The sequence below is a fragment of the Terrapene carolina genome, unplaced genomic scaffold, assembly GCF_002925995.2.
Source record: "Terrapene carolina triunguis isolate 2854851 unplaced genomic scaffold, T_m_triunguis-2.0 Scaffold238, whole genome shotgun sequence".
NCBI classification, from domain to species: domain Eukaryota; kingdom Metazoa; phylum Chordata; order Testudines; family Emydidae; genus Terrapene; species Terrapene triunguis.
Window position 1 is genome coordinate 9781702 of NW_020664589.1, and position 23892 is coordinate 9805593.

The 23892-nt window shown below is 39.7% G+C and overlaps 1 protein-coding gene across 4 annotated transcripts in view; it reads right to left on the reverse strand.

Moving 5' to 3' along the window:
• The window catches only part of TSC1 (TSC complex subunit 1), a 43922-nt gene that overhangs the window by 9475 nt on the left and 10555 nt on the right, over positions 1 to 23892 (reverse strand). For all 4 annotated transcript variants that reach the window (XM_024210421.3, XM_024210419.3, XM_026657353.2 and 1 more), the window contains 15 exons: positions 20980 to 21172; positions 19967 to 20070; positions 19017 to 19169; positions 17461 to 17605; positions 16076 to 16230; positions 15638 to 15711; positions 13835 to 14013; positions 13146 to 13261; positions 12728 to 12851; positions 12054 to 12166; positions 11663 to 11735; positions 10110 to 10211; positions 6223 to 6799; positions 2917 to 2960; positions 477 to 643 (listed from right to left, as the gene is read on the reverse strand). In XM_024210421.3, coding sequence (XP_024066189.2) covers positions 477 to 643; positions 2917 to 2960; positions 6223 to 6799; positions 10110 to 10211; positions 11663 to 11735; positions 12054 to 12166; positions 12728 to 12851; positions 13146 to 13261; positions 13835 to 14013; positions 15638 to 15711; positions 16076 to 16230; positions 17461 to 17605; positions 19017 to 19169; positions 19967 to 20070; positions 20980 to 21085 — 2232 coding nt within the window. In that variant the 5' untranslated portion in view covers positions 21086 to 21172. The remainder of the gene's footprint in view (positions 1 to 476; positions 644 to 2916; positions 2961 to 6222; positions 6800 to 10109; positions 10212 to 11662; positions 11736 to 12053; positions 12167 to 12727; positions 12852 to 13145; positions 13262 to 13834; positions 14014 to 15637; positions 15712 to 16075; positions 16231 to 17460; positions 17606 to 19016; positions 19170 to 19966; positions 20071 to 20979; positions 21173 to 23892) is intronic.

Here is a 23892-nt window from a genome sequence, read left to right on the forward strand (position 1 = left end):
GAGAGAACACACTTGAAATACTTAGCTTTCTGCCAGCATTCCTCCTCCTCAAATGGAAAGCACGTACCTCTTCAGAAACTTAACAAGGTTACTAGCCTAATGTTAAGACTGCCCAAATGTTAAGCAAGCACAACAATAACTGTTAAATTACAACATCTTTCTAAGCTAAGTTTGACAGTTATTTAAGCCAGTTGGCTTCTTCATGTATGTGTTCAGTTCAATGCCCTTTACAGTAAATTTCCAGTTTCAACTAATCACAATGCATCAAAATTATCCACAATCCATTCCTCAAAAATTGGAGTGTTCGAAGGTTACTTTAAAAACAACAACAAAAAAACTTCAATAATAAATACTTTAAAAGATTTTAAAGTTCTATGATACTATAGTAGATGTTGTCTGGGGCTGGTATTCATAGATTTGATAGTGATGTATTGGTAGCACTTCTTGGCATGCACAGCTCTTAAATCCTTGCTCACCATGGCAGCATTATGTTCCTCCAGTGCTGTTGCTTTGATCACTTTCCGCAGGAGTCGCCGGTTCCGAAGGGCATGTTGTTGCCTTTTGAAGCGCTCATACAATAACTGGTTGTGTAGCAAAAGCAGCTGGTTACGCAGGGTGTGAATCTCATCTGAAGGGGGAGAACCTAGACGGAGTTAAATGACAGAGCAAAGGTTACTGCTAAATATATTTTATTCTATTACATACATTCAAATTTACATCATCATTCCGGCCCCCTCTACTTTTCCAGGGTTATTTTTTAACTGCAAAACTCTTGAATCCTCATCATACCCACAGTTCATAGGTACCAATTTAGTATCTACATTTTACAGATGGGGGTAAAGTTTTCTAGAATGCTTAGATGACTTAGCCCTGGTCTATGGAGGCGGGGGGAAGGGGATTGATCTAAGTTACGCAACTTCAGCTATGTGAATAAGATCGTATTTAGATCGACTTACCGTGGTGTCTTCATCGCGGTGAGTCGACTGCTGCCGCTCCCCCGTCGACTCTGCCTGCACCTCTCGCGGCGGTGGAGTACAGGAGTTGACGGGAGAGCGCTCGGGGGTCCATTTATCATGTCTAGACTAGACGCGATAAATCGACCCCCGCTGGATCGATCTCTGCCCGCCGATCCAGCGGGTAGTGTAGACATACCCTTAGATACTTTAGAAAGTGTGACTGAGATTATGTCTACACTACAAAGTAAAAAAAAAAAAAAAAAAAAAAAAAAAACTCACGGCACCAGGTCTCAGAGCCTGGGTCAACTGATTTGGGCTTGCAGGGCTCAGGCTGCCGGACTAAAAATAGCAGTATAGACCCACTCAGGCTGGAGCCTAGGCTCTAAGACCCTCCCCCCTTGCCAGATTTCAGAGCCCAGGCTCTAGCCTGAGGGGGAAATGTCTATACTGCTATTTTTAACCCTGCAACCCAAGCCAACTGACCTGGGTTCTGAGACTGGGCTCCACGTTTTTTTCTTTGCAGTGTAGACCTAGCCTAAGCTACCTAAGTGCCACTGACTTCCAGTGCTACCTAAGACACTTTTGAAAGTTTTACCCACAGAATCAGAAAGAACTAATTTCCACAAAGTTACACAGCAAATCAGTGACAGAACCAGAATTAAAATTAGAATTTAGGACCTTCCAATTTCTAAGCCTGTGGCTCATTCCTCCAACCTACACAGCCTTCATAATTATAAAAAAAAAAAAAAAATACAACAACCCATTTGAAGCCTGAAACTGAAGTCTGTTTCCCTGCCAACATTTTCTCCTACATTACATGTTTTTGTCACGAGCAACCTGCTCATGAGTGCTGTGCTTGTGGCTTTCATGATTATTTTTGGGAAAGAGTAATGAGAAATGGTAGGACATGGCTTTTACTGCATCAGCTAAAAGTGATAAGACTGGGATTAGCCTCAAACCATTTAAAAATGTCAATTTTAAATAGTCAGGAGAGGATGTCTTCCAAAAAGCCATTGGAAAGATTTTAGACAGACCAATTTCACACTCCTTTGTTATTTCACCATCCTACCTTAGTAAGACAGATTTATCTAAAAGCATTCCTAAGCACAGACAACATTTAAAAGTTTTCTAACAGTGTACAGGGTAGGTTTTTGATTGACAAAACTCTGCTTAAGTCAGTTATGACTTAAGTGGAGCTTCCAGATGCCTCAGGTGAAGAAAGAGAAGGGACATATTTGAATTAAGGGAACCAGACCAATGTGTCCAAAAATGACTTCTGTCCTAAAACCCCTCTGCCTCTTAGTTATATGGATTTTTAAACTGGCTCATTTTTTAAAATCTCCCCAGAGGCGTGAAGATCACCAACACGGAAGTTAAAAGGAAGCCTAAGACGACAAAACTGTGAGATATATGTTAAATAGTGAGGAAAGATTTCAGTTTTAGGCTCTCTGAGTTATGATCAGTTGGGGGTGGAGTGGGGGGAATATTTAAATAGTTCTTTAAACCAGGTGGAATTCAGCTTTAAAACTGAAGGGTCATTCACCTCAGGAGTATTCGTTTCTACATAGGTGGCCATAAAAACAAAACCATAAAAGAGAATCAGTGTCCCTTTGAAGAAGGCCAGTACACGCAATTGTAGATTTGATAATGGGCATGAGTACCACTGCAATTTAGTGGGGGGAAAAGCACATAGTAATATTCTTGGTTCTGTAGGAAAGGTAATTATCACTTTCCAAAGAAAAAGAAACTTGTAATGTTGAAACAGAAAGGTGCATCATCTCCTGAACAGATAAACTACATCTTAATGCCGGTCACCATCCAACTTCAGCGTGTGAAAAGAAAGAAGCCAAATATGCAGTCCATCATTTAAGTAAACCAAGTAGAAGAAGATACAAAGAAATGCATTTTTTACTGACTGTGGACTACATTTATGGTCCTAAACCAAGAAAAACTTGTTTACCTCCAAAGTGAGTCCAGTCAGCAGATTTGCTTGGCAGAGGCAATCTGGAAATAAAAACACAGTATTAACAGTTTACAAACTGTAAGTGAGCACTTTACAAGACCGATTGAAATACAGTCCCTGTCCCTAAGGCTTTGTAATCTAACAAATGAAACATCATACTAGAGAATAATTCAGGTGAGAGGGTGTAAAGATCACTACAAAAAGTGGGCTTTAAGGAGGAATTTGAAAGACAGCAAAGGTGCTTGGTAGACAGAAAGGGAGAGACTGTCCCAAGTGTAAAAAGCAGCTTGAGAAAGGGGCAAAGCAGGAAGTAGGATAAGGAGATGAAGGGAGTGCATAATAGGAAATAAAAACAGACATGGATGTATCCATATATGACTCTCCCTTCTTGCACCTTGGCCCAAACAAGTTTTTCCAGTTCCTGACTTTCATACTGGGGGAAGGAATTGCTATGCTTCTCCTGGCCACTAGACTTCGCCCCATTACTGGACACCTAACTCTGCCCTCGTGAACAACTTTATCTAAGGGCACATCTACACTACAGGCTTTAAATTGACACATGTCCACACTACCCTCCTTCTGTCAGTGGTGCGCATCCTCCACCTGGAGTGCTTCCACTGACTGAAGGTAGTGTGTGGGAGACGGGGGCGGGGGCTGAGAGCCAAGGCTCTCAGCTCCATGCAGCTCCCCACCAGGAGCAGGGGGATCAGCCACCCCCTAGGATTCTTGACTCTCCGCTGGCAGTGGGGGTAGCTGCTCGGGCTTCTCAGCTCCCTAAGTGGGGAGCCAGGCATGGGCAGCCTGGCTTCCTTGTCAATTTCAGGGCTCCAACTTGGAGCCCTGAAATTGACAAGACAGCCAATAACAGTGTCTACACAGACACTGTGTTGCCCTAACTACACCGACAAAACACCTCCATGAGAGGCATAGGGTGAGTTATGTCGGTGTCGACGGGCACTTTTATATCGGCGGGACAAGGCTGTAGTGTGTACACTGATATAATTAGGTCGACATACGCTGACTTATCTCGACCTAAGTGTGTCTCAGACAAGCATCCAAGCCACCAGAACTCAGACAAGCATCCAAGCCACATTAGAGACAGGCAGCCAATGGCCCCCACTTCCTCACCATCAGGTTTAACAACACAGCTGAGCTCCATCAGCAAAGGCAGCAAGAGTCCTTAGGTTATTCACAGAGTCAGACTTTAAAAGTCAGAAGGAAACATTGTGATCATCTAGTCTGACCTCCTGAAATAGACCCAGAACCTCTGGCTGAGTTACTGAAGTCCTCAAATCATGGTTTTACGTTACAGAGAATTTACCATTTAAACCTGCAAGTGCCTTATGCCTCATGCTGCAGGGGAAGGAGAAAACCCCCAGGGTCTCTGCCAATCTGACCCAGGGAGAAATTCCTCCCAACCCCATATACGGCGATCAGTTAGACCCTGAGCATGTGGGCAAGACCCGCCAGGCAGATACCTGGGAAAGAATTCTCTGTAGTAACTCAGAGCTCTCCCCATCTAGTGTCCCATCTCCACCAGTTGGGTTTTTTTTCTACTGACAGTAGCCAATCTCCTCATATCATCCCCTTCATAAACTTTATCAAGCTCAGTCTTGAAGCCAGGTAGGTTTTTTGCCCAGCAGTGTTCCAGAACTTGACTCCTCTGATGATTAGAAACCTTTGCCTAATTTTGAGCCGAAACTTGTTGATGGCCAGGTTATAGCCATTTGTTCTTGTGTCCACATTGGTGCTTAACTTAAATAACTCCTCTCCCTTCCTGGTATTTATTATTCTGATGTATTTATAGAGAGCAATCATATCTCCCCTCAGCCTTCTTTTGGTTAGGGTAAACAAGCCAAGCTCTTTGAGTCTCCTTTTATAAGGTAGGTTTTCCATTCCTCAGATCATCCTAGTAACCTTTCTCTGTACCTGTTCCAATTTGAATTCATCTTTCTTAAACATGGGACACTAGAATTGAACACAGTATTCCAGACGAGATCTGACCAGTTAGTATAATGGTACTAACACTTCCCTGTCTCTACTGGAAATACCTCGCCTGATGCATCCTAGGACTGCATTAGCCTTTTTTAAAACTGTAGCACACTGACAGCTCATAGTCATCTTGTGATCAATACACCCAGGTCTTTCTCTTCCTCTGTCACTTTGAACTGATAAGTCCCCAGCTTATAGCAAAAATTCTTGTTGGTCCCTAAATGCATTACCTTGCATTTTGCTCTATTAAATTTCATCCAATTTCTATTACTCCAGTTTACAAAATTATCCAGATCTTCTTGTACAATATTTTGGGTCCTCCTCAGTGTTGGTAATACCTCCCAACTTTGTGTCATCCACAAATTTTATTAGCGCACACTCACTTTTTGTACCAAAGTCAGCAATAAAAATGTTTAATAAAATTGATTCCAAGACCAATCCTGACAGTTCACCTTCCAGTATGACCCGTTGTAGTCACCCCTTTAACCAATTCTTTATCCACCTTTCAATTCTCATATTAATCCCCATCTGCTCCAATTTGGCTAATAATTTCCCATGTGGAACTGTATCAAATGCCTTACAGAAATCCAGGTAGATTAGATCTACTGCATTTCCTTTGTCTAAAAGTTCAGTTGTCTTCTCAAGGGAGGAGATCAGGTTAGTTTGGCATGATCTACCTTTTGTATAACCATATTGTATTTTATCCCAATTGCCGTTCACCTCTATGTCCTTAATTACTTTCTCTTTCAAAATTTGTTCCAAGACCTTGCATACAATTGAGGTCAAACTAACAGGCCTGTAGTTTCCTGGATCACTTTTTTTCCTTTATTAAAAATAGGAACTATATTAGCAATTCTCCAGTCATAGAGTACGACCCCTGAGTTTACAGATTCATTAAAAATCCTTGTTATTGAGCTTGCAATTTCATGTGTCAGTTCCTTTAATATTCTAGGATGGAGATTATCTGGGCCGCCTGATTTAGTCCCATTAAACTGTTTGAGTTTGACTTCCACCTCAGATGTGGTAAATTCTACCTTCATAAAGACATTTTACTTATGCAGATAAATGTTAAGCTACCATTCTGGCTAGAAAGTTCACTTTCAAGAACTCATGCATGTCCAGCTAGGAACCCCTGAAGAGATGACTTAACATGAAGCAATTATGCACTTTCAATATAAGGACTACAGAGCCATGGCTGCAGAGCTTCTTGGTTTCCAAGCAAAGCAGCCTTTCAGGCACTGCTACTGATATATGGACTGACAAGGAAAGTGGTAACGAAGTGTCTCCAGAGCAAGGTCTGTAGACACTTACTTGTTGAGCTCCTTGGTATGTGCATCTGCTCCTTGCTGTATCAGTCTATCCAGTACTTCCATTGGAGAGGTGGAAGATGTGCAGTCTTCATCCTGGTTTCCCTTGACTTTCTTTAGCAGCTCCTCAGTCTTCTTGCTAACAAAGAGGTAGGCAGTCTTTGGTAATGCAACCTCAAAAAGGTGCTCATATGAGGGAGGCTGCCCACTCCCAAACCTCATTCTTCTCTGTGCTGGTACTTTGCAAGGGCTGGGAGTGAGGATACTGGTCTCCATAGAGGATTGGCCTACCCTGTTACCAGCAGGGCTTTCATCAGAGGCTCCACAGGGCCTCTCAATGGGAGTAAATGCTTGTTTAGGTGTGTCTCGTGCACCCTCTGGCCCAGATTTTTCCAGAGACGAGGCTAACGGTTCAGAGCTCACACTGTGTCCTTGAACACTGGAGGCTACTGAATGGGGCTTCCTTTGAGAGGCTGCTAAACTCTCACTTGTGCGGTAAAAGGGAGAGTCAAATCCTCCTCTAGGCACCATGGGCTCAGCATCTGCTGTAGTGATCTCAGAGATCTCTTTTGATATTGCATCTGAGAAAAAAAGAAAAGGCAGTTAATAGGCAAATAAGCTTTAAAAAAAATAAGTTTGGTGCTGTGTTAAGACAATCCACCTTTCACCTCCTATACAACACCCCCAAACCAACTCCTGTGAACATTTAGACATCCGTTTACCTGGTACACACTCAGGCTTGCTCTTTGTAACCTGGGATACAAATCCTGTAAACTTTCTTAATGTAAAATTAGAACAGGGTACAATTTCAGAACTGAGGGATGCAAATTAACTCATTGCTTTATGACAGAGAGATGAATTTTTCAAAGTGTAATTTGAGTTCTTAAAACTTTGGGAAGATTTTTCAAATTGAAATGGACCAGACAAAGTATTTGGGAATATGCACAATAGGATGTAAATTATTTACCACTATTAAGATAATACAAATAAGAGTAGATTTTATTAAATTGGAAAAGCTAGAAATAAAGCAAATAAAATAAACCTGCCTTTCTATACCGGGTGGATAAAAACACCAATTAAATACATTTAAAAATTGGTTTATTTAAATCAGATGTTTTTTAAATTTAGTTAAATACTTAAAATTAAATTTCAAATTGACAACTTATTTTAAGGCCTAAAAACTTATTACAAATTACAATCACTTTAATCAACTACAAAAAATATTCAGCAGTTCATATTTGCTGCTAAGTTTTAGGTAGAAGTCAAACCCCTGAATAATAGTGAAAGTCACTGGATAAACACTTGGAACCAGAGTTTGTGAAAGTGCTAAACCAGCTTTTGACAGCAGTAGCCTCTTTTGCAGGAGCAGAGAGAATCTTTTCTTCATTTCAGTTTTTCAGCTTCCAATCAGTTTCTTAACACTGAAATGAACTAGTTGAATAAAGCAGGAAAGCTTGTTTTCCTCTTCCAATCTATGAATAAAAACTAGGTATGAAAAAACGAGATCTATTAATTCGAAAATCTTGAAAGACATTCTGACCAGAAATCATCAGTTCAATTCATTAACTACAGATAATACTTCATTTAATAAAACTGTTAGTTTTAAATGCAAAGCATGTTTTGATAAGGTTTTTTTAAATGTATGCAGCACATTTAAGGTAGTTTTATTGAATAAAAAAAATTAAATGTTATTTTTGTGCATTTTAACTGAATTTGAATTTCTATCCAAATAGTGCTTTACACAAATCACAAATAAAAGAAATCAATTCAGTAAATAAAAAAATGCATCATTCACCATTTTTTAAACAATAAAAAATGTGAAAATTCAGAAACCAAATAAAGGTAAGTTAAGCTATATAGTTACTTAAATATAGGTATATAGATATAGTGTATCCTCCTGGTTATCAAAAAGAAGCACCAAAGTCCATGTAAACAGACTATATTTAGTTACAAATCAACATGTTTTAATGGTTGCCAACCAATGAGAAATCAACCTTTCATTAGGAAAGTAATTAAAAAGTATAAAGATGAATTACATATATCAAGGTTTCCTGCTTGCTGATTTAAGTCATGATCAAAACTGGTGATTTAAAACAATTTGCTTTGTTTCTAGCGGGTTTTTTTTTAATTTGAGTCTTTGTCAATTAAAGTTTCAAAGAAGATCGATAAATTTGTAAATATATTGTTCAGTTTATCCGTAGAAAAAAAGCCTCTGAATTAAAAAGTCATATACATCTGTAGAAAAAGGGAGACTGACTATACTAAACATGGAAAAAGTGCTACATCGTCCCTTATAGCGCTAATATGAAGAAAATATTGAAAGACACCCTATTAACACAATGCGTGTTAAGACAATACTATGAAACTGACCACTGTCTTACTCAAAATAGGGTTTTAAGTGATACATAAGCCTTGCAATAGTCCTCTGCATAAGGGTGAATTTTCCGCATAGCAAGTAGGGGTCTGTTTTTATACAAAAAGCAAGTATTTGCTTATCCTCCTATAAGTTTGTTTTTAGAAATTTTAGCAGAAAGGAAGTCCTTTTCCTTTTCTGCTAACTACTTCCTAATAAAGAATTTGGATTTTTATTTGTGGGGAAAGAAGGCTGTTGTGAATACTGGAAATTAAGGAGGACAGACTTTAGGATGGAATAATTTTTCAAAGGAATAGTTGGGGTATTGCAACAATTTTTTTTTGGAAATAATGGCTATCCCTGTTTATGGATCTAGAAAATACAGATATTATGCTGTTTTACAGAATATCAGAAAACTAACAGAACAGGGATGGAAAAAATGCAAGTTAACCTGTAGATATTAAAAACTATATAAATTTTTGGAATAAAATCTTATAGTATCTCTTTTCACTCTCCTTTAAGTGCCTGATCTAAAATCCATTGAAGTCAGTGGAGTCACTCCATTGACTTCAACAGACTTTGGCTCAGGCCCCAAATAAAGTCACTAGAAGAAAGTCTAGAGTAGTGCCATCTAGCCTGGCATGCTAATTAAGGAACATTATAAAGTTTTATTTCAAAATTATCTTGATCAGAAAATTTTATAAAGGGGCTATGTAATCATCATGTATTTCAGGGGTGGGTGCGCAGAAGCAATTCATTCTTTCCAAATGTAAATGGTAACGTCCCAAAATTAAGATAGTTTGATCCCTGATATTAAAATAAATACATTTTCCACTTGACTGTAAATGGTAATTTTTTTTTTAAAACCAATGCAAAAAAGAGTCAGCTAGGGACTTATTGGTTGTCTCAAAGTCAGAAATTCTTCCCAGATTAAAAAGAGGAAATACAGCCTTAACACTAGTCACGTAAAGAAGGGTTTACTATTATTTATGCATTACATTTACTTCTGAAATAATCTGATTTTTACATTGATACATATGTAAACGATAAGGATCACTAACAGGATTCTTGCATAAAAGGAGCAGATTTCAAAAATAGACAATGTTTAAATGGACCAGGAAGACAAAGCCAATAGGGGGGATTACAACAATTAAGCAGGGCAGTGTGGCTCAGTATACCTTGACAGCAACAATTTCTTTCAGGAATTAAGGATATTTCATTCTCATCCAAAATATGTGCAGAGTTGCTGTACATCCAACATGAAGTCTCTTCATTTATGTGGGAAGAGTTGATAAGAAGCAAGGTGAAATTAACTAACTATACATTTATGCCACTTTTGGAACACTTATCAGGAAGAAGCTGGTATCCCCGATAGGTTCCCTGAATCCACACATTTTCTTCTGTCCGCAGTAATTAGTAATACTCATTTATATCTGGCTTGATAAAATTAAAAACGTCTGAATCGTCAAACTCAGTACCATACTAGCTCGAGGTCTAAATGCATATAAAACCTACATAAGGATACCAAGAGACATTACCTTCTTCTCTGTCCTTCTCAACACTATCTTCATCAGAGGCCAGGCAACCTAAAAATTCTGGAAGATCACTTAAATTTACAGAACTTTTACTGCCAGGCACTTCTGAAGAAAAAAAAAAAAAAAAAAAGTAATTGTACAGATGCTATATGTCATCATAAGACTTAACAATACGATATCTTCCACTTCTGCTGAAACAGTCTTCAAACAACATTCTCCATCCCTCTAGATCCTCCCCAAAACAGGAGCATACCCCATTTCTGCTCCACCCGCAAATCAAAGAGTCCTGAAGTGTTAGGTCACTGGTCCCTCCAGAGACAGCCAATGTGATTTTGAAATGACAAGAAGTGCTACTGCAGAGTGAGATGAGGTAGTCTCCTCCACAGAAGAGAAGTATGTTGTCTGCAGTTCTTCTACCCATGAAAAGGAAGGACAAAGCTTAAGTCTCAAATATGTTTGCACTGCTAGATTTCCAGGCCAGCTCTAAACTCCCTTTAAAACACTGATCTTGCTCCAACAAACAGTACTTACCTACAAAAAAAGCTTAACTGAATGAATGCAGTACAAACTAAACCATATGTGACTGAGTAACAGATCAAAAGTCTGAGACAGATGATAGAGACGCACATACTAAGTAATGCAGGGATAGAAACCTTAGGTTCGCAGCTCAGTCACAAGTTGGGAATCCAATGGAAAGTCTAGCACAAATGCCAAATACCAAAAAGTTCAGATACCAGTGTTGCAAGACAACTCCATTGTGGAAAGCCAGTTTTAAATTCCAATATCTTCTCCACCCTGAAGACATTTCTACAGCAGTTCTTTAGTACCTTAAATGTGGTACCATCAAAGTCCTTTTCCACCCCTTCCAGAGATGTGTGGGTGGGGGAATAGAGGAAATGACAAGTATAAATTCCATTTCCAATAAGATACATTTTTTTCCTCAAACATTCTCTACAGATTTTACTACTCCACATGGAACTAGAAAGGGTTCTCTCAAATGCAGTGATATAGTAACACTGCAGGAGTATGAAAAAATACCAAGTTCTGCTTCCAGAAGCATTTGAGGGGAAAGAGTCTATCCTGAACTGCTGACACAGTGAAGGAACACGCATGGGCGGCCTTATAGATGCATAACACTGCAAGTCATTTTGAAGTTGAGGAATCTAAACATAAGAGAGCTTCCAAAGATCATCCTCAAAGCTTGAGTTTCTCCTTTTTAATCTTTTGCAACCTTCACTTAATTCTGTGTTCCAAACGTTAAATATTTAAATTGTGGAACACTGGGGTGGGGTTGAGGGGCAGCTAAGAAGGCAGTCCATGCAAAGCATTTCTGGAAGTGAATAGTTAACAGGAAACAAATCAAAAGTTTTTATCATGTGACGTTAAGCTGAATGGTAGCATTAGAGTGGGATTCGGGAACCACTATGGAATGGATGGGGAAAAAATGGAGAAAGGGCAGAGGAGAAGTCTTTTGTAACTGGAAACATTTATCCACAAATGAGATCACTGCTTTGGGGTAAGACTATTGAGAGCTGGGAGAAGAGGATGTAGTTTACCCAATGCTTTCTCGCTGTTTATGACATTTTGCTGTCGGGACAGCGAAGGCCTCCCGGGATCCGGTTTGTCCTCCTGGAAGAAAATAAGGATTCTTTGCAACAGACATCTATCACAAAGCAGCCTTTAGTACATGTTCAGCGAGAGGGAATTTTTCCAGACAGATGACTTAAGTGGTACATCAATAAAGGACTTCGGAGAGGCTAACCCAAATATAAATCACCTGAAATTACAGGCAATTTGTTAGTTTGTGTTAAGGCCCAAACTATACTTTTTCATAATTAAATACTTTTGATTTACACACAGACAACCACGACTGAAAAACAGGTTCTCATGAAAAGTTAACCCAGAGACTGAAGCCAGCTTTGCCTGGCAGTTACATTTTGCCTTTACCTTCTTGGGAGGTGTGGCAGCAGCTGAAGGGAGTGAAACGTGCACAAAGTCATCTGAAATGCAGGGTGGAGGAGGGGAGGTGGCTGGTGTTCCTAGAGGGGTTCCTTTTCCACCTGCTCAAAAGGCAAAGAAAAGTTTAATCGCCATTAAAACTCCATATCCTTCTTAATTTGAGTTAATTTCACATTCATAAAGTTCAAGTGATACACACTTCAAATGATCTGCCATTCAAATCTCACAATTTTCAGTTTCATATGGGACATCCAGTTTTCAAACTTCAGTACTTAACTCGGGGTACCCAGTTCTCTGTATCAGTGTTCATATTAGAACTTAGCTGTGTAAAATGAGTACTTGGATGTCTAAATGGTGATTTGGAGAACTCAAATGCAGAATTGGCTGTTCCCACTTAAGACGCCCATTCAAAAAATTGTATGCTCCATTCAAGTGTGGAGTAATGATATAGTTAAAGACGTCAAAACTTACGAACAGCAAACTACGTAAGAGAATTTTTAGGGGAAAAGCAGTTTAAAGAAGTTCCAAATACACTTAGATTCACCTTTAAAGAGCCTGTATGCAAACCTAAGTATCTACACAGATATTTTTTTAACAAAGTATCACTTCTAGACCAAGTTAAAAAACCCATTAAAATGCTAACTCTGAAATGCAGTACATACCAGGTGTGCTAAAATATTTGCTATAAGGCTGTGATGAAGTTTGTGAGGACTCCGACGAGACAATTCCTGGAGAGGTTGGTGGAGTGGTCATACCACAAACTGCAGAGGGGCTCCAGATGGTAACCTGTGTCACAATATAAGCAAATCAATTAGGAATATGTAATAAAAACCTATATGAAATACACACATCTGGCCCAGGCCCAATGTCAAAAACAAAAAGGTATCAATGAGGATTACATTTAATTCTTTACTATACTAGGTACAGAAGAAGTTATACTACGAAGCTGCAATGATTGCTCAACTGAAAGCAAATGCACCTATTTCTAAAATATTCAAATCCAATGAGAAGCCAATTTAAGGAGTGAAGAGTGAACATCTTTGTAATAACATGCTGGTGTACCATGGTTAGATGCGTTACCTGCTGTGGCTCAGTTGACAGCCGGGTAGACTGTGGGCTCAGAATCTGAGGTAGCTGCCCTTGCATTTGTGATAGGGTTAGCCTAGGAGTGGAATAAGGGGTAGAAGTGGAAGTTCCTGGAGTTTAAAAAAAAGGAACATTCATGTTAATCAAATCTGATTTAGGTCTTGATGGTCCTTCTTGCAGATATTTAACAGTTTTTATTTAAAAAAAAAAAAAATCAAATCCACTCATCTGTTTCCCATACATAATCTGGCTATTGGAGAGCAGATTTATCCCTTTCCATCCATGCAAAATATATAACAACAATTTTAAGTGGCTAATGATTTGGGGTGTCTCAGTATTTGAGTGTGCAACCTTAAAGAGGCCTTATTCTCAGAAAGTGCTGAACACTTGACCAGCTAATCACTACTGTCAATTCTGAGTAAATGACAGACAAGGCAACAGGAATGGTATTAGCTCATCATTCAAGGGAAAAAAAAAAGTCACAGCTTTGTGACATTGCTAGAGAATAGTAATATCAGGACTTCATATGTGTGTACAGAATAGGGGAAAAAACAACTTTTCTTTTTGCAAAAGTAGCCTTATAGAACTGGACTCCAAGAAGGGTACATTAGTAAGAACTGTGATTTTTTGTAACATAGCTGGTCTGCTTCCAATGGATATTAAAAGTGCCAATTAGCTCTTACCGTAGCTGCTGTGTGTGTCAATATAAGGACTGGCATTGGGGTCAATTTGACGAGGCTGCAAGCATATGCTGACTGGCTGTGACACAGAGTAATAGCTGTCTTCATATGAGGCTTCTTTTGGGTCCAGGGAGATTTTGGCACATTCTATCACAACATCATGAGTTTCTAGTCTTTTCCACCTGTAGACAGTTTTTGGAGCCAAAAGAGTAAGTTAGTCTTAAATAAGCTAATTATGATTATAAATCAAGGTTCCTGGACATATTAGGAACTGGTTTGTCAGATGGCTCATGTGTGTTCCTGCCAGCTTTGCACAATCCCAGCTGAAACACGATGAGGCACCATACAATTGAGTACCTTCCAATGTTTTAGACAGTTTACAAAGAAATTGCAATTAGATGACTCATAAGAGGTGACTCCAATTTGGCAACATAGCAGCTTTGAAACAGATCTATTTGAACCCAGCAGGGTCTTCTGTGGAGCACTCTGGAAAGGAGGAGCAGCATACGAAGTCTTGAATGGTCCTGAGCTTCAACACATGGAGAGATCAGAACAGCTACCCTCAGATGCTGGGAGTCCAAATTTAGACAAACCAGCAGTGCAGACTCTGAAACTCTTTTGCAAGTTGCTATCTGGTATGCCAATTAAGGAGTTTTACTTGTTTTAAGTTTTGGGCATAAATATTCTAATTTCTTTCTTTCACTCTGTACACCTCTTCTCTGTATAACTGAGTAACTAAACTCAGCAGTCAAATTAGAACAGGCCAAGACCTCAGAGGATGGAAGTTCATTGCACGTTAAAGTAGAGTAAGAAAAAACAGGAAGCTATCCATTTAGAAGCTGCTTTGCTTTTGGCCAGAAGATAAAATTTGAAGCAAGACCGTTTATGCAAGATACTAACCCAAAGGGTTTTAACTGACAATTCTGTGCCAATCTAACTCTTTAGAGCTGCTGCCCCCCCCACCCAAACGCAGCTGGGAGAAGCCTGCAAAATTGATCATTGTGATAGTCAATGGGTTCCCATTTAGTAGTGTTTTCCTAGTGGCTCTGAAAGCAGGGGAAGAGCACTATTATGCAGGAACAAGAGTCAATTTCTCCTCTTCAGTGGCTGGGCCTGTGGAGACAAGAGAAAAGCAGCAAGTGGTGCTGCTGCAGGCAAATGGGCCTATTTCTAAAAAAGCTAGTACAGCTGAGGCCACATAAAAACACACCTGTTAAAAGAATTGATCTGTTAACCGAATCAAATTTTCTAGGCACCAAATCAGATACACTGAAGCCATTTTAAATACTTAAATCCTATCAAGCACTTTCAATGAGTCAAAGGAAAAAAAAAAAAACACAATCTTAAAACTTGACCCAGTAAAACAGACATGAGTAACTTATGTCAAATCAAAATGCTCATAGTGAGACTGCAGATTCCTCTTTATTTTGTTAAGGAAAAAGAGCAAATTAGTTGTAGATAGCTTTGTTACATCACAGAAGTACTAACTGGTTTCTACCATAACTAAAATATCTTCCTTGAGTATTGTAATTATCTACCCACCAGATACAAAATGAAGTTCAACCCCCAAACAAACCACTGGAAAATGACCTATTCCAACAATTTGTGTCCCCACCCCCAACTGTAACCTCGGATGCAGAAACCTTACGTTTTATCTGGGGTACCTTAGAGTATTGATTGCAGAGTATCACTGGCATAGGACTTTTCTGTTGACAGGCACAAATTTCTGTTGTGAGCCTCCTGAAAAAGACCATCTAAAGACTGCTCGTTCACAGCCTTTCCTAATAGAGGAGTGAATTTATATACCTTCGTGGGTCCAGTTCATGGTCCTTGGATCCAGTCACTAATTCTGGATGAATTCGTACATGTTCCATCATTGGCTGGAAAAGTGGGGACAAAACAGATAAATATGTATTTAGTGCATCTGGAAAAGCTTTGCACCATATTAAACTCCAAAAAATGGAGCACCAACAAGTAGTTCCAATAGGCAAGGGCTAAAAGTTTAGAGGACAGTTACATAAGTGTGACAGGTAGATTAATTGTTCAGACTTGCTTGTATTTAGAAAGCTGTTCTTGCTTCCACTAAGGTTCCATTCTGCCAGTAATCTGTCATGATCCTGTTTCACTGCACAGTACTCAATCCAATTATATCAATGCAGTAGCGCTGTTTGGCAGATAACTACAATCTTGCAGCTATAAACTACACATTTTTCTTAACTGATATGAACATAAGCTATATTTTACCTTGACCACCTCTTCAAAAGTCTCCAAGTTTTCCTTCATACTGTAGTGAGAGCGTAGAAAGGAGACAAAGTTGCAAGGATACATTCCATAAAGGCGGTGAAAGAGAGCATAAACACTGGCATGGAGATGGACGAGATAGATCTCTGCCACATGACCTGGGGAAAATAGTTGGAGCCTTTTTACATGATTGAATTGGAGGAGAGAAAGAAGAGAAATTCTGCTGATGAGCTCAAAGAAAATTGAGTGTCAGAAGTTACGAGATAGTGCTTTAAGAATGCCTGTAATGATTCAAGACAAATAACAGTTTGGAAGCACCAAAGCTTGGCAATGCTTAAGACCATCAACTGTGTGAAAGGAGAGGCCGCACTTGCAAGTCACAAGTGTCAATCAGCTCTGAACTAAACAGTAAAATCAGGAACGGAGTATTCATTCAGGCTCTCTTTTATCCTGTGTTTGTACAGTACCTAAGGTCCTCAACTAGGGAGCCTAGGTGCTACAGCAATACACATCATAAATAATCCTTAAAACAAATCCTTACTATTCAGATTGGCTCCTTTGCAGAAGAGTTAATTTTTCAACAATTGTAGTTTGCATGACTGACTGAACACTAAGCAAATCAATAAGGACACCCCTTTCAGCTCAAAGTCAAATAAAAATCTGATAACCACAGGGGAAAAAATATCACAAGTTTGAATTGTGTAACTACTGGCTTGTCTTTCCGGCCTGTAGGAGCAGCTATGATATGAGTCAATGCCAAAATGGCCTTCTAAATCACACCTCTATATACTCAACTATGGCATTTGTTCACAGGGTCACACAGACAGAAGACATGCAACTTCTAGAGTTGTGCCCCAAAATGGCTAATGGATTGTCAGAATGGACTAAGACCAATCAATGTTAAAATGAAAAGTCTAATACTACCAGTACTTTAGTGATTACTGGTTCAGAAGCATTGTCAGAAATTCCTACATCCATAGCTAACACTCATAACTGAGAACCTTCAAACTGGCACCTGGTTCAAGCTAGTTGTTTTCTCTCTCACCTTTCCATCTACTAGACTTAACTGTCCAGCCATATCCTTAGAGCTCTAAGAGTTGCATTCCTGCCATGTAGGGGCAGCAGCAGAACTATTGAACTTAAAGCATCACAAAATCCCTCATTTCAGAGTGTTGTACCAATAAGCGCCATGGTACAAGAGCAAAATCCAGACATTAACTGTCAAAGAAAAGGAATAGCTTTTGCATTTAGTATCTAATTTTCCCCATTTAACTAACCCCAAGAGTCAGAACTGCAGCCCACCACTAGTCTCCCAAGATAGAGTGCTCGCCAGCAGTCAGAGAAATGGTGCTACTGAATCACACTTGCAACAAAGTCACATCTCTCACCTGGATTCTTCAAGCACCAGGATGAGAGACGGCCAAATATACCAAAGAAATCATGAAGGTACATTTTGCCAGACTGTGGAATCATTGGCAGCATGGTTATTAACACTAGGACACCAGTGGTGAGTACTACTACATCTGTGTCAGTCTGCAATGAAGAAAAGTCATATTAGTCAGAATTCAAATGGAGAAGTTTCATTTTTTTCCTGACGCAGCACTAGTACACAATGGACATCACATATTTACACTCTGGTAAGGCTCCTTACTTTAAGGATGCCTAATCTAAACCTACCAAACTTTGGCTCACTATCACACCTGCCCCTTTAATCTTGCAGATCCCCAAGAGAAAGTCAGGGATTCCAGCTACTATCCTGTCTTCCAACGACTGACCTGCTGCCTAAGAATTTGTTGACTTCCTTCAAAGGCAGTCTTTATACCTGTTCCTTATCTGAATGGAGAGAACCACTCCCGGTATACCTACCTCTGCCTGTTTAGAACTAAACATGCTCTGCCTCCAGTGCCCAAGAGATTTGAAATTTGATATGGGTACCCCACATAGCTGGCAGACTACTAAAACTAGGCCCCAGCTGTCCTCATGTTAACATCTCTTAAATGCGTACAAGCCTCTTTATGTGCAGCCACACAAGTTAAATAGTCAACCTGTTATAGTAACAAATACATGATAAAAATGAAACCATTTGGACCAGAGCATAATAATCTGTATCTTGAGTTTAGAGCTTCAGTATTAAAACTTGAGGTTAGCTACAATCAGTTTGTCAGATTGCTGAAATACACATCAAAAAACTGAGCACTGCTGAAACAAAATACTGATGTTAGCTGAAGGTACTGTTGCATGGTAAATCTAAGGTAACTGAAGAGGTCCCAAACTGTAAATTCTGTCTGCCTGATGCCTCCAATTAAAAAAAAAAAAAAAAAAAAAAAAAATCTTTATGAATAGAGACTCTACTAATGCTAATCTACTATTATAACTAATTATGCAAATTTCTGTACCTTGTATTCATGTATCTTTGCAAACTTCAATCTATTCTCATAACACTCACGTGAGATACACACAGGGTATATAATTACTAATTTATCAAATGGGGAAACGAAAATACAGGACAGTCAAGTGACTTGCTCACGTTCTCTCAGCAAGTTAGTGGCACAGGAAGGAAAAGAAACTAGGAGTCTTGACTTGCAGTCTTCCTGCTAATCACAAAACACTGTTTTCTCCCTATATTAACTTTAGTGTCTTAACGTTTTACATGTTTTCATAAAGCAAAGGATACAAAGTTGTACAATTTAGGGAAATTCAGTCCTTATAAAACAAGAAACATTCAGACCTAGGGCTGTCAGGGATCCACAGAACATCTACTATGTGGGAAGTGACAGTGTAAGCTTCCTCCACCAGTGTGCTTCAATGGAAATGGAGTACATACTCACTATTTTGTCAAAATTTTCCTTTCCCCTAACCAATTTATGCAAATGGCACCCAGATATTACAGCAAGGGCCCCTTATAACACATATAATAAATACTCAGTGTTGACATAGTTCTTACCTTAAGACACTTAAGTAAAGAAAGCAGGAGAGGTGCTTGAGAAAGTTTATGTTTCCAAGATGGCTGTCGTCTTATCACATGACCCAGCAGTGAGAGAGTATGTAAACGGGTAGCAGCTTTGCCCATATATTCATTAATTTTGTCCAGTAGGTGCTGAAACCGAATTTGGGAGAGGGGGCAGAGGAGTAGAAAATGAAATGAAATGTTACAGAATATTTACAGGTACCTGGTGAACAGGAAAGGACACCAATCTGTATGTTTGACAAGTTGCTCTTCTCAGTTATAGGAATTAAATGTGTTTTACAAGTGTGTCTAGGGAGCCAGATTGAATACAACCCTGTGAGTACAACACAGGGATACAGATTAAGTCTCTCTGTGGTGATACTGACAACAAAATGTTGTTCAAAACAGAATTTGTCATTGTGCTTGGAAACACATTCTGCTCCAAAGTATTCAGCCATTGCAGAAAAAAACAGCTGTTAGTTTTGCCAAGTGTTCATTTAAAAAATTCCCACGTGCCTGCAGAATCCCTGTATATTCTTGTGCAGCTGCGCTTCCCCCTCCCTTCAATGGGTAACAAATCTAGTAACAGTAATAAGCAGCTGCTGCCGCGAGCTGTAAAGCAATTACATTACAAGTAAAAGATATTAAATATCTGTATGAAAGATCTTCTATGAGCTTTGTAATTTCATCTCTTGTGATCAATGTGTAAAGTTGATTGCAGTCATGAACCCAGTTTAAGTAATCCATGAAACAAAATGAAGTTTTGTGTTTGAGATTTTTTTTTTTTTTTAAACTAACCTACTCTTACTACACAGATAAAACACATCAATTGATTCTACATCAAGGGAAAGGAAGAATTTTAACTGGCTTTCTATTTAGAAGCTTCTCTAATACTAGAGTAACATCTGCCATGCTCCATGTTCTCCAAAAACTGTAAGTTATTTTACCTTGTCATGAGGCTCTTGCAGTGTGGACAGGATCTGCAATGCCTGCTGAGAATTGTTTTCCAAGTAGTAATCTACTAGCATATTCACAAGCATCGGTCCACGGTCTATCAGTTTGTTGTCAGCAACAAAAAGGAATAGGACAGGTTATAATGAACAAAAATTTTCTATTGTAAAAGATTAAAATAATTGCAGAATTGAACAACATTCTTACAAGTGCCTCTAGGAAGTTACCCAGGTTTTTAAAAATGAGACCTCCCAATTACATTCTCCCATCCCCAAGTGTCTTTCTGATTGTCTAGCTTGGTGAGAGAGAGGAAGCAGACCTTTCTAAAAACTGACAACAGGATTTCCTAAAGTGTCCCACACTAAATGATTAGATGTGTGACACTGACTAAACTTTTGTAGAGAGTCTACATCCAGCGTTCCATGCTGCTGGGTGGAGTCTGGCAATCAGTTTGATTCCCTCCTTCGTTCTCCACATGAAGCAATTTTAGGGGCAAGGGGAGTAATGATGCTGTTCCACACTAAAATGGGTCCACGAATAGCCTTAGGAATGCTCTTGGTGGTAGCAGAAAGCATTCCTAAAGCAAAACGAAGAATGGCATTTCACAAGAGGAACTCATTGTTTGAAATGAGTAAAGTGGATGAAACACTTTCACTTTTTGGACATACTTGGTAGGAAGGGAGCGTGATATCTACTTACAACCAGGGTGTGCATATTTACTTTAGTACACCACAAAACCCTAGTAACCTTATAAAAGGGTCAAGAAGACAGTCTCAAGGAACCAGGAGTTACAGTTTATCAGACCTTCCAAGAAGTGTCTCTTAACCAGAGGAACATAAGGAGCATTAATCCTTGATGCAATCACTGCCTCTGACATAGAGAGTTTCTTTAAAGTAAGTCACATTTGCAGGAGCTAATGAGTAAATTTGATAGGGAACTTCCAACTTTTTGCTTATTTCTATACAAAGCTTCCTCCAACCCTCCAGTTTAACATCTAAGAGACACATACCAGAGTTGAGGTTATCTTTGAAGACAGCTGTTATATCTTCCTGGACAAGCAGAACTGAAGAATCCAACATAGAGAAGAGCTCACCAATATTTGCTTGCTGGGCCATTCTGTTTACTGCTATAGGCTTATGCACGTGTTATGTGAATGTGCAAGTTAAAACTTCTTCAGGTTCCTCATTGGTGCCCCTACCAGACTGGAAAGACAGAGCAGAGTACAGATAACAGAATATATCTCCCTCATTCTTTCTCATCTCAAAGACCTCATCACTGCTCTACTGGTAGCTGCAATATTACCCTTTTTGACAGTTAAATGCCAAAAAAGTTTGTTAGTGCAGAGTTAAGGCTGCCCAGTGATAGCTTGTACCCTTCCAGAACATCGAGTTCAGCAGAACTCAAACTTCTGAAATCCAGGAAATACAGAGTTAAAGTAAATGCTCAGGCAACCTTAACTCTGCCCCACTAGAGCTGGCAACAGCCAATGGGAATTATATGCAGGCACTCCACCTGTAGTCACAGTGTTAAGTATAGCTGTATTGAATGGTGGAGGAATATACTGGAGCAGTTTGCGAGAGCTGTGATTGAGGAGATCTGGGCCTGAGTCCCCTATATATATTATCAAAGGAAAGAGGTGCATATGTACCATGAAGCCAATCTAACCCCAGGTATAGAATTCTACTGTCAACCTAGTGCCATCTTCTGTTGACTTAGCTACCACCACTTGTGGAGGAGGATTAACTATACCAATGGAAGACTCCACCCATCGGCATAGGTAGTGCCAACACTGAAGTGTTACAGCAGCGCAGCTGCACCACTGTAGTGGTTTAAGTGTAAACATATCCCTAGCTTTTATATACTGCATTTCACCAGAAAATCTCAACTTTACATCATTATCCTCATTTTACAGATGGGAAACTGAGGCACGGAGGGGTGAAATGACTTGCCCCAGGTCACCCAGCAGGCCAATAGCAGAGCTAGGAATAGTCCCAGTCAAGTGGTCTTTCCATGAAGCCGCATAGTTGCTATGTGATTTCTCAGTGCTCCTCTCTCATCCTGTATATTTTGTGATAGTGGAATGGGGATAATGATCATGCTTTGAAATATATCCAGTGTATAGTTGCTAACAGAGCTGGTGAGAGAAATCTCATCCATAGTCTATGTCCCAAAACCTTGACAGTTTTATTACATGGTTGTTACAGTAACTTTAAGTACTGAGAGAAGATGTCTCTCTCTTTCCTTCTCCACACCCTGGCCCATTATTCCCCACAACATGTAGCCCCCCGCCAACATTTCCAGCTCCCCCTCCCTTTCCCATCCTATTAAGCCATTAGTTGACACTGTAGAAGCCATTAATACGTATGAAAAATCGTTCCTTGCTCTCTCCTGCCGTATGCTGCTGCATACATGTATCACAGACAGCATCTTACTGAAGGGCGGCAAACTGCCTTGTATATGTAGACAAGCTGCACAGAGCTGGGCCCCTCACTCCCATTACCAGCTGGGACTTCTGCTTCAGCCAGTCTTCCCCTCCCAGGCCCCAAATTCACCTAATCTGCCCTTCCTCCAAACCTAGCACCTCCCCCACACATTCTGATCAGGTCCCTCTGACCCCACATGGATGATGTGTATCTTTACTATTTATTTTCTGGTGTTTTCAGATGTTTAAACATGTATTACCTTCAGTCCCCCCCACCTCATATGGAGGGGCAGGGTGAGGGGCTCAGACCCCTGCAGGGGGGTAGAGGTTCCCTACATCATAGAGTACACATACCGAAGAGGAAAATTCAGGGCTGACCATCCCCCCTCCCTCCCAAATTCCTCTGCTACTCCTCATTCTCCAACCTATTCCTAATCCCTACTTCTTCTCCCTTAACATAAGCCTTCCCCAACCCCTCTTCTCTCCCCAACCTCTCATTTCCATTTATTCTTCTCCCCATAATACCCCCATCCCTCACTTCAGGCCTAAATCCTCTCCCCTACGACCACCTACTCTTTTACCCCTCCCCTTTCAGTAAGCATTCACATGTGTAATTTATTTTCTATTAAAAAAATAGTTTCACACCTTCTGAATATTCTGCTGTACTCAGCTAGCATTTCTCCTATTAAAAACCTTGACAGAGACAGATTTTTCTAAGCTGTTTACAGCTCATTCTCAGTGTGACATTACACTCCATATTCTTTATGAAAATATGCTTATGATATGGATATGACATAACTAAGATATGTTTTATGCAAGATGACTCATGTAAGATATCATTGGAAAGGTTATGATTTACTGAATGTGATTATCCAATCTGTACGCATGTATAATTTCTGTATCTAAAGTTAGGAATGTGGCCTATGTAACAATTACTGGGTGTGTATTTGGAAGACACCTACCAGACAACAGGCCATCAAATCTGATGGGCCTTTAGGAAGAAACAACAAGACTGTGATGATACTAACCTCTTCTCCTTCCTGGGAGACATCCTGTGACTTAGCTGTGACACTACTAGGTCAGGTGATCTTGTCACCTAAGACTAAACATTATCTTGGACTTCTTGTAACTTTCCACTAAAAGGGGGGGAGGGGGGTGAAGTTTGGGAAACAAAAGATTCACGTCTTATGTAAATCTTATTTAAGGGTGGGTAGGAAGGCAAACTGGACTCTCCTCCATTGCCTCCCCAAGAAGAAGGACTGCTGAAAGAACCAAGGAACTAACCTGAAGGGAAAGGCAGAGGTGAGTCCAGACTGAGACAGGGATCCAGTCTGTAAGAAGAAATATCTGGAACTCTGAGCTACAGAAACTCTGCATCCTGCCTAATTCAACATTTAGGGCAAGAAATTACATTTTGTAACCCATTTCTTTAGTGAATCAAGCTTAGTTTGCATGTTTTGTTTTATTTGCTTAGTAATCTGCTTTGTTCTGTTTACTATC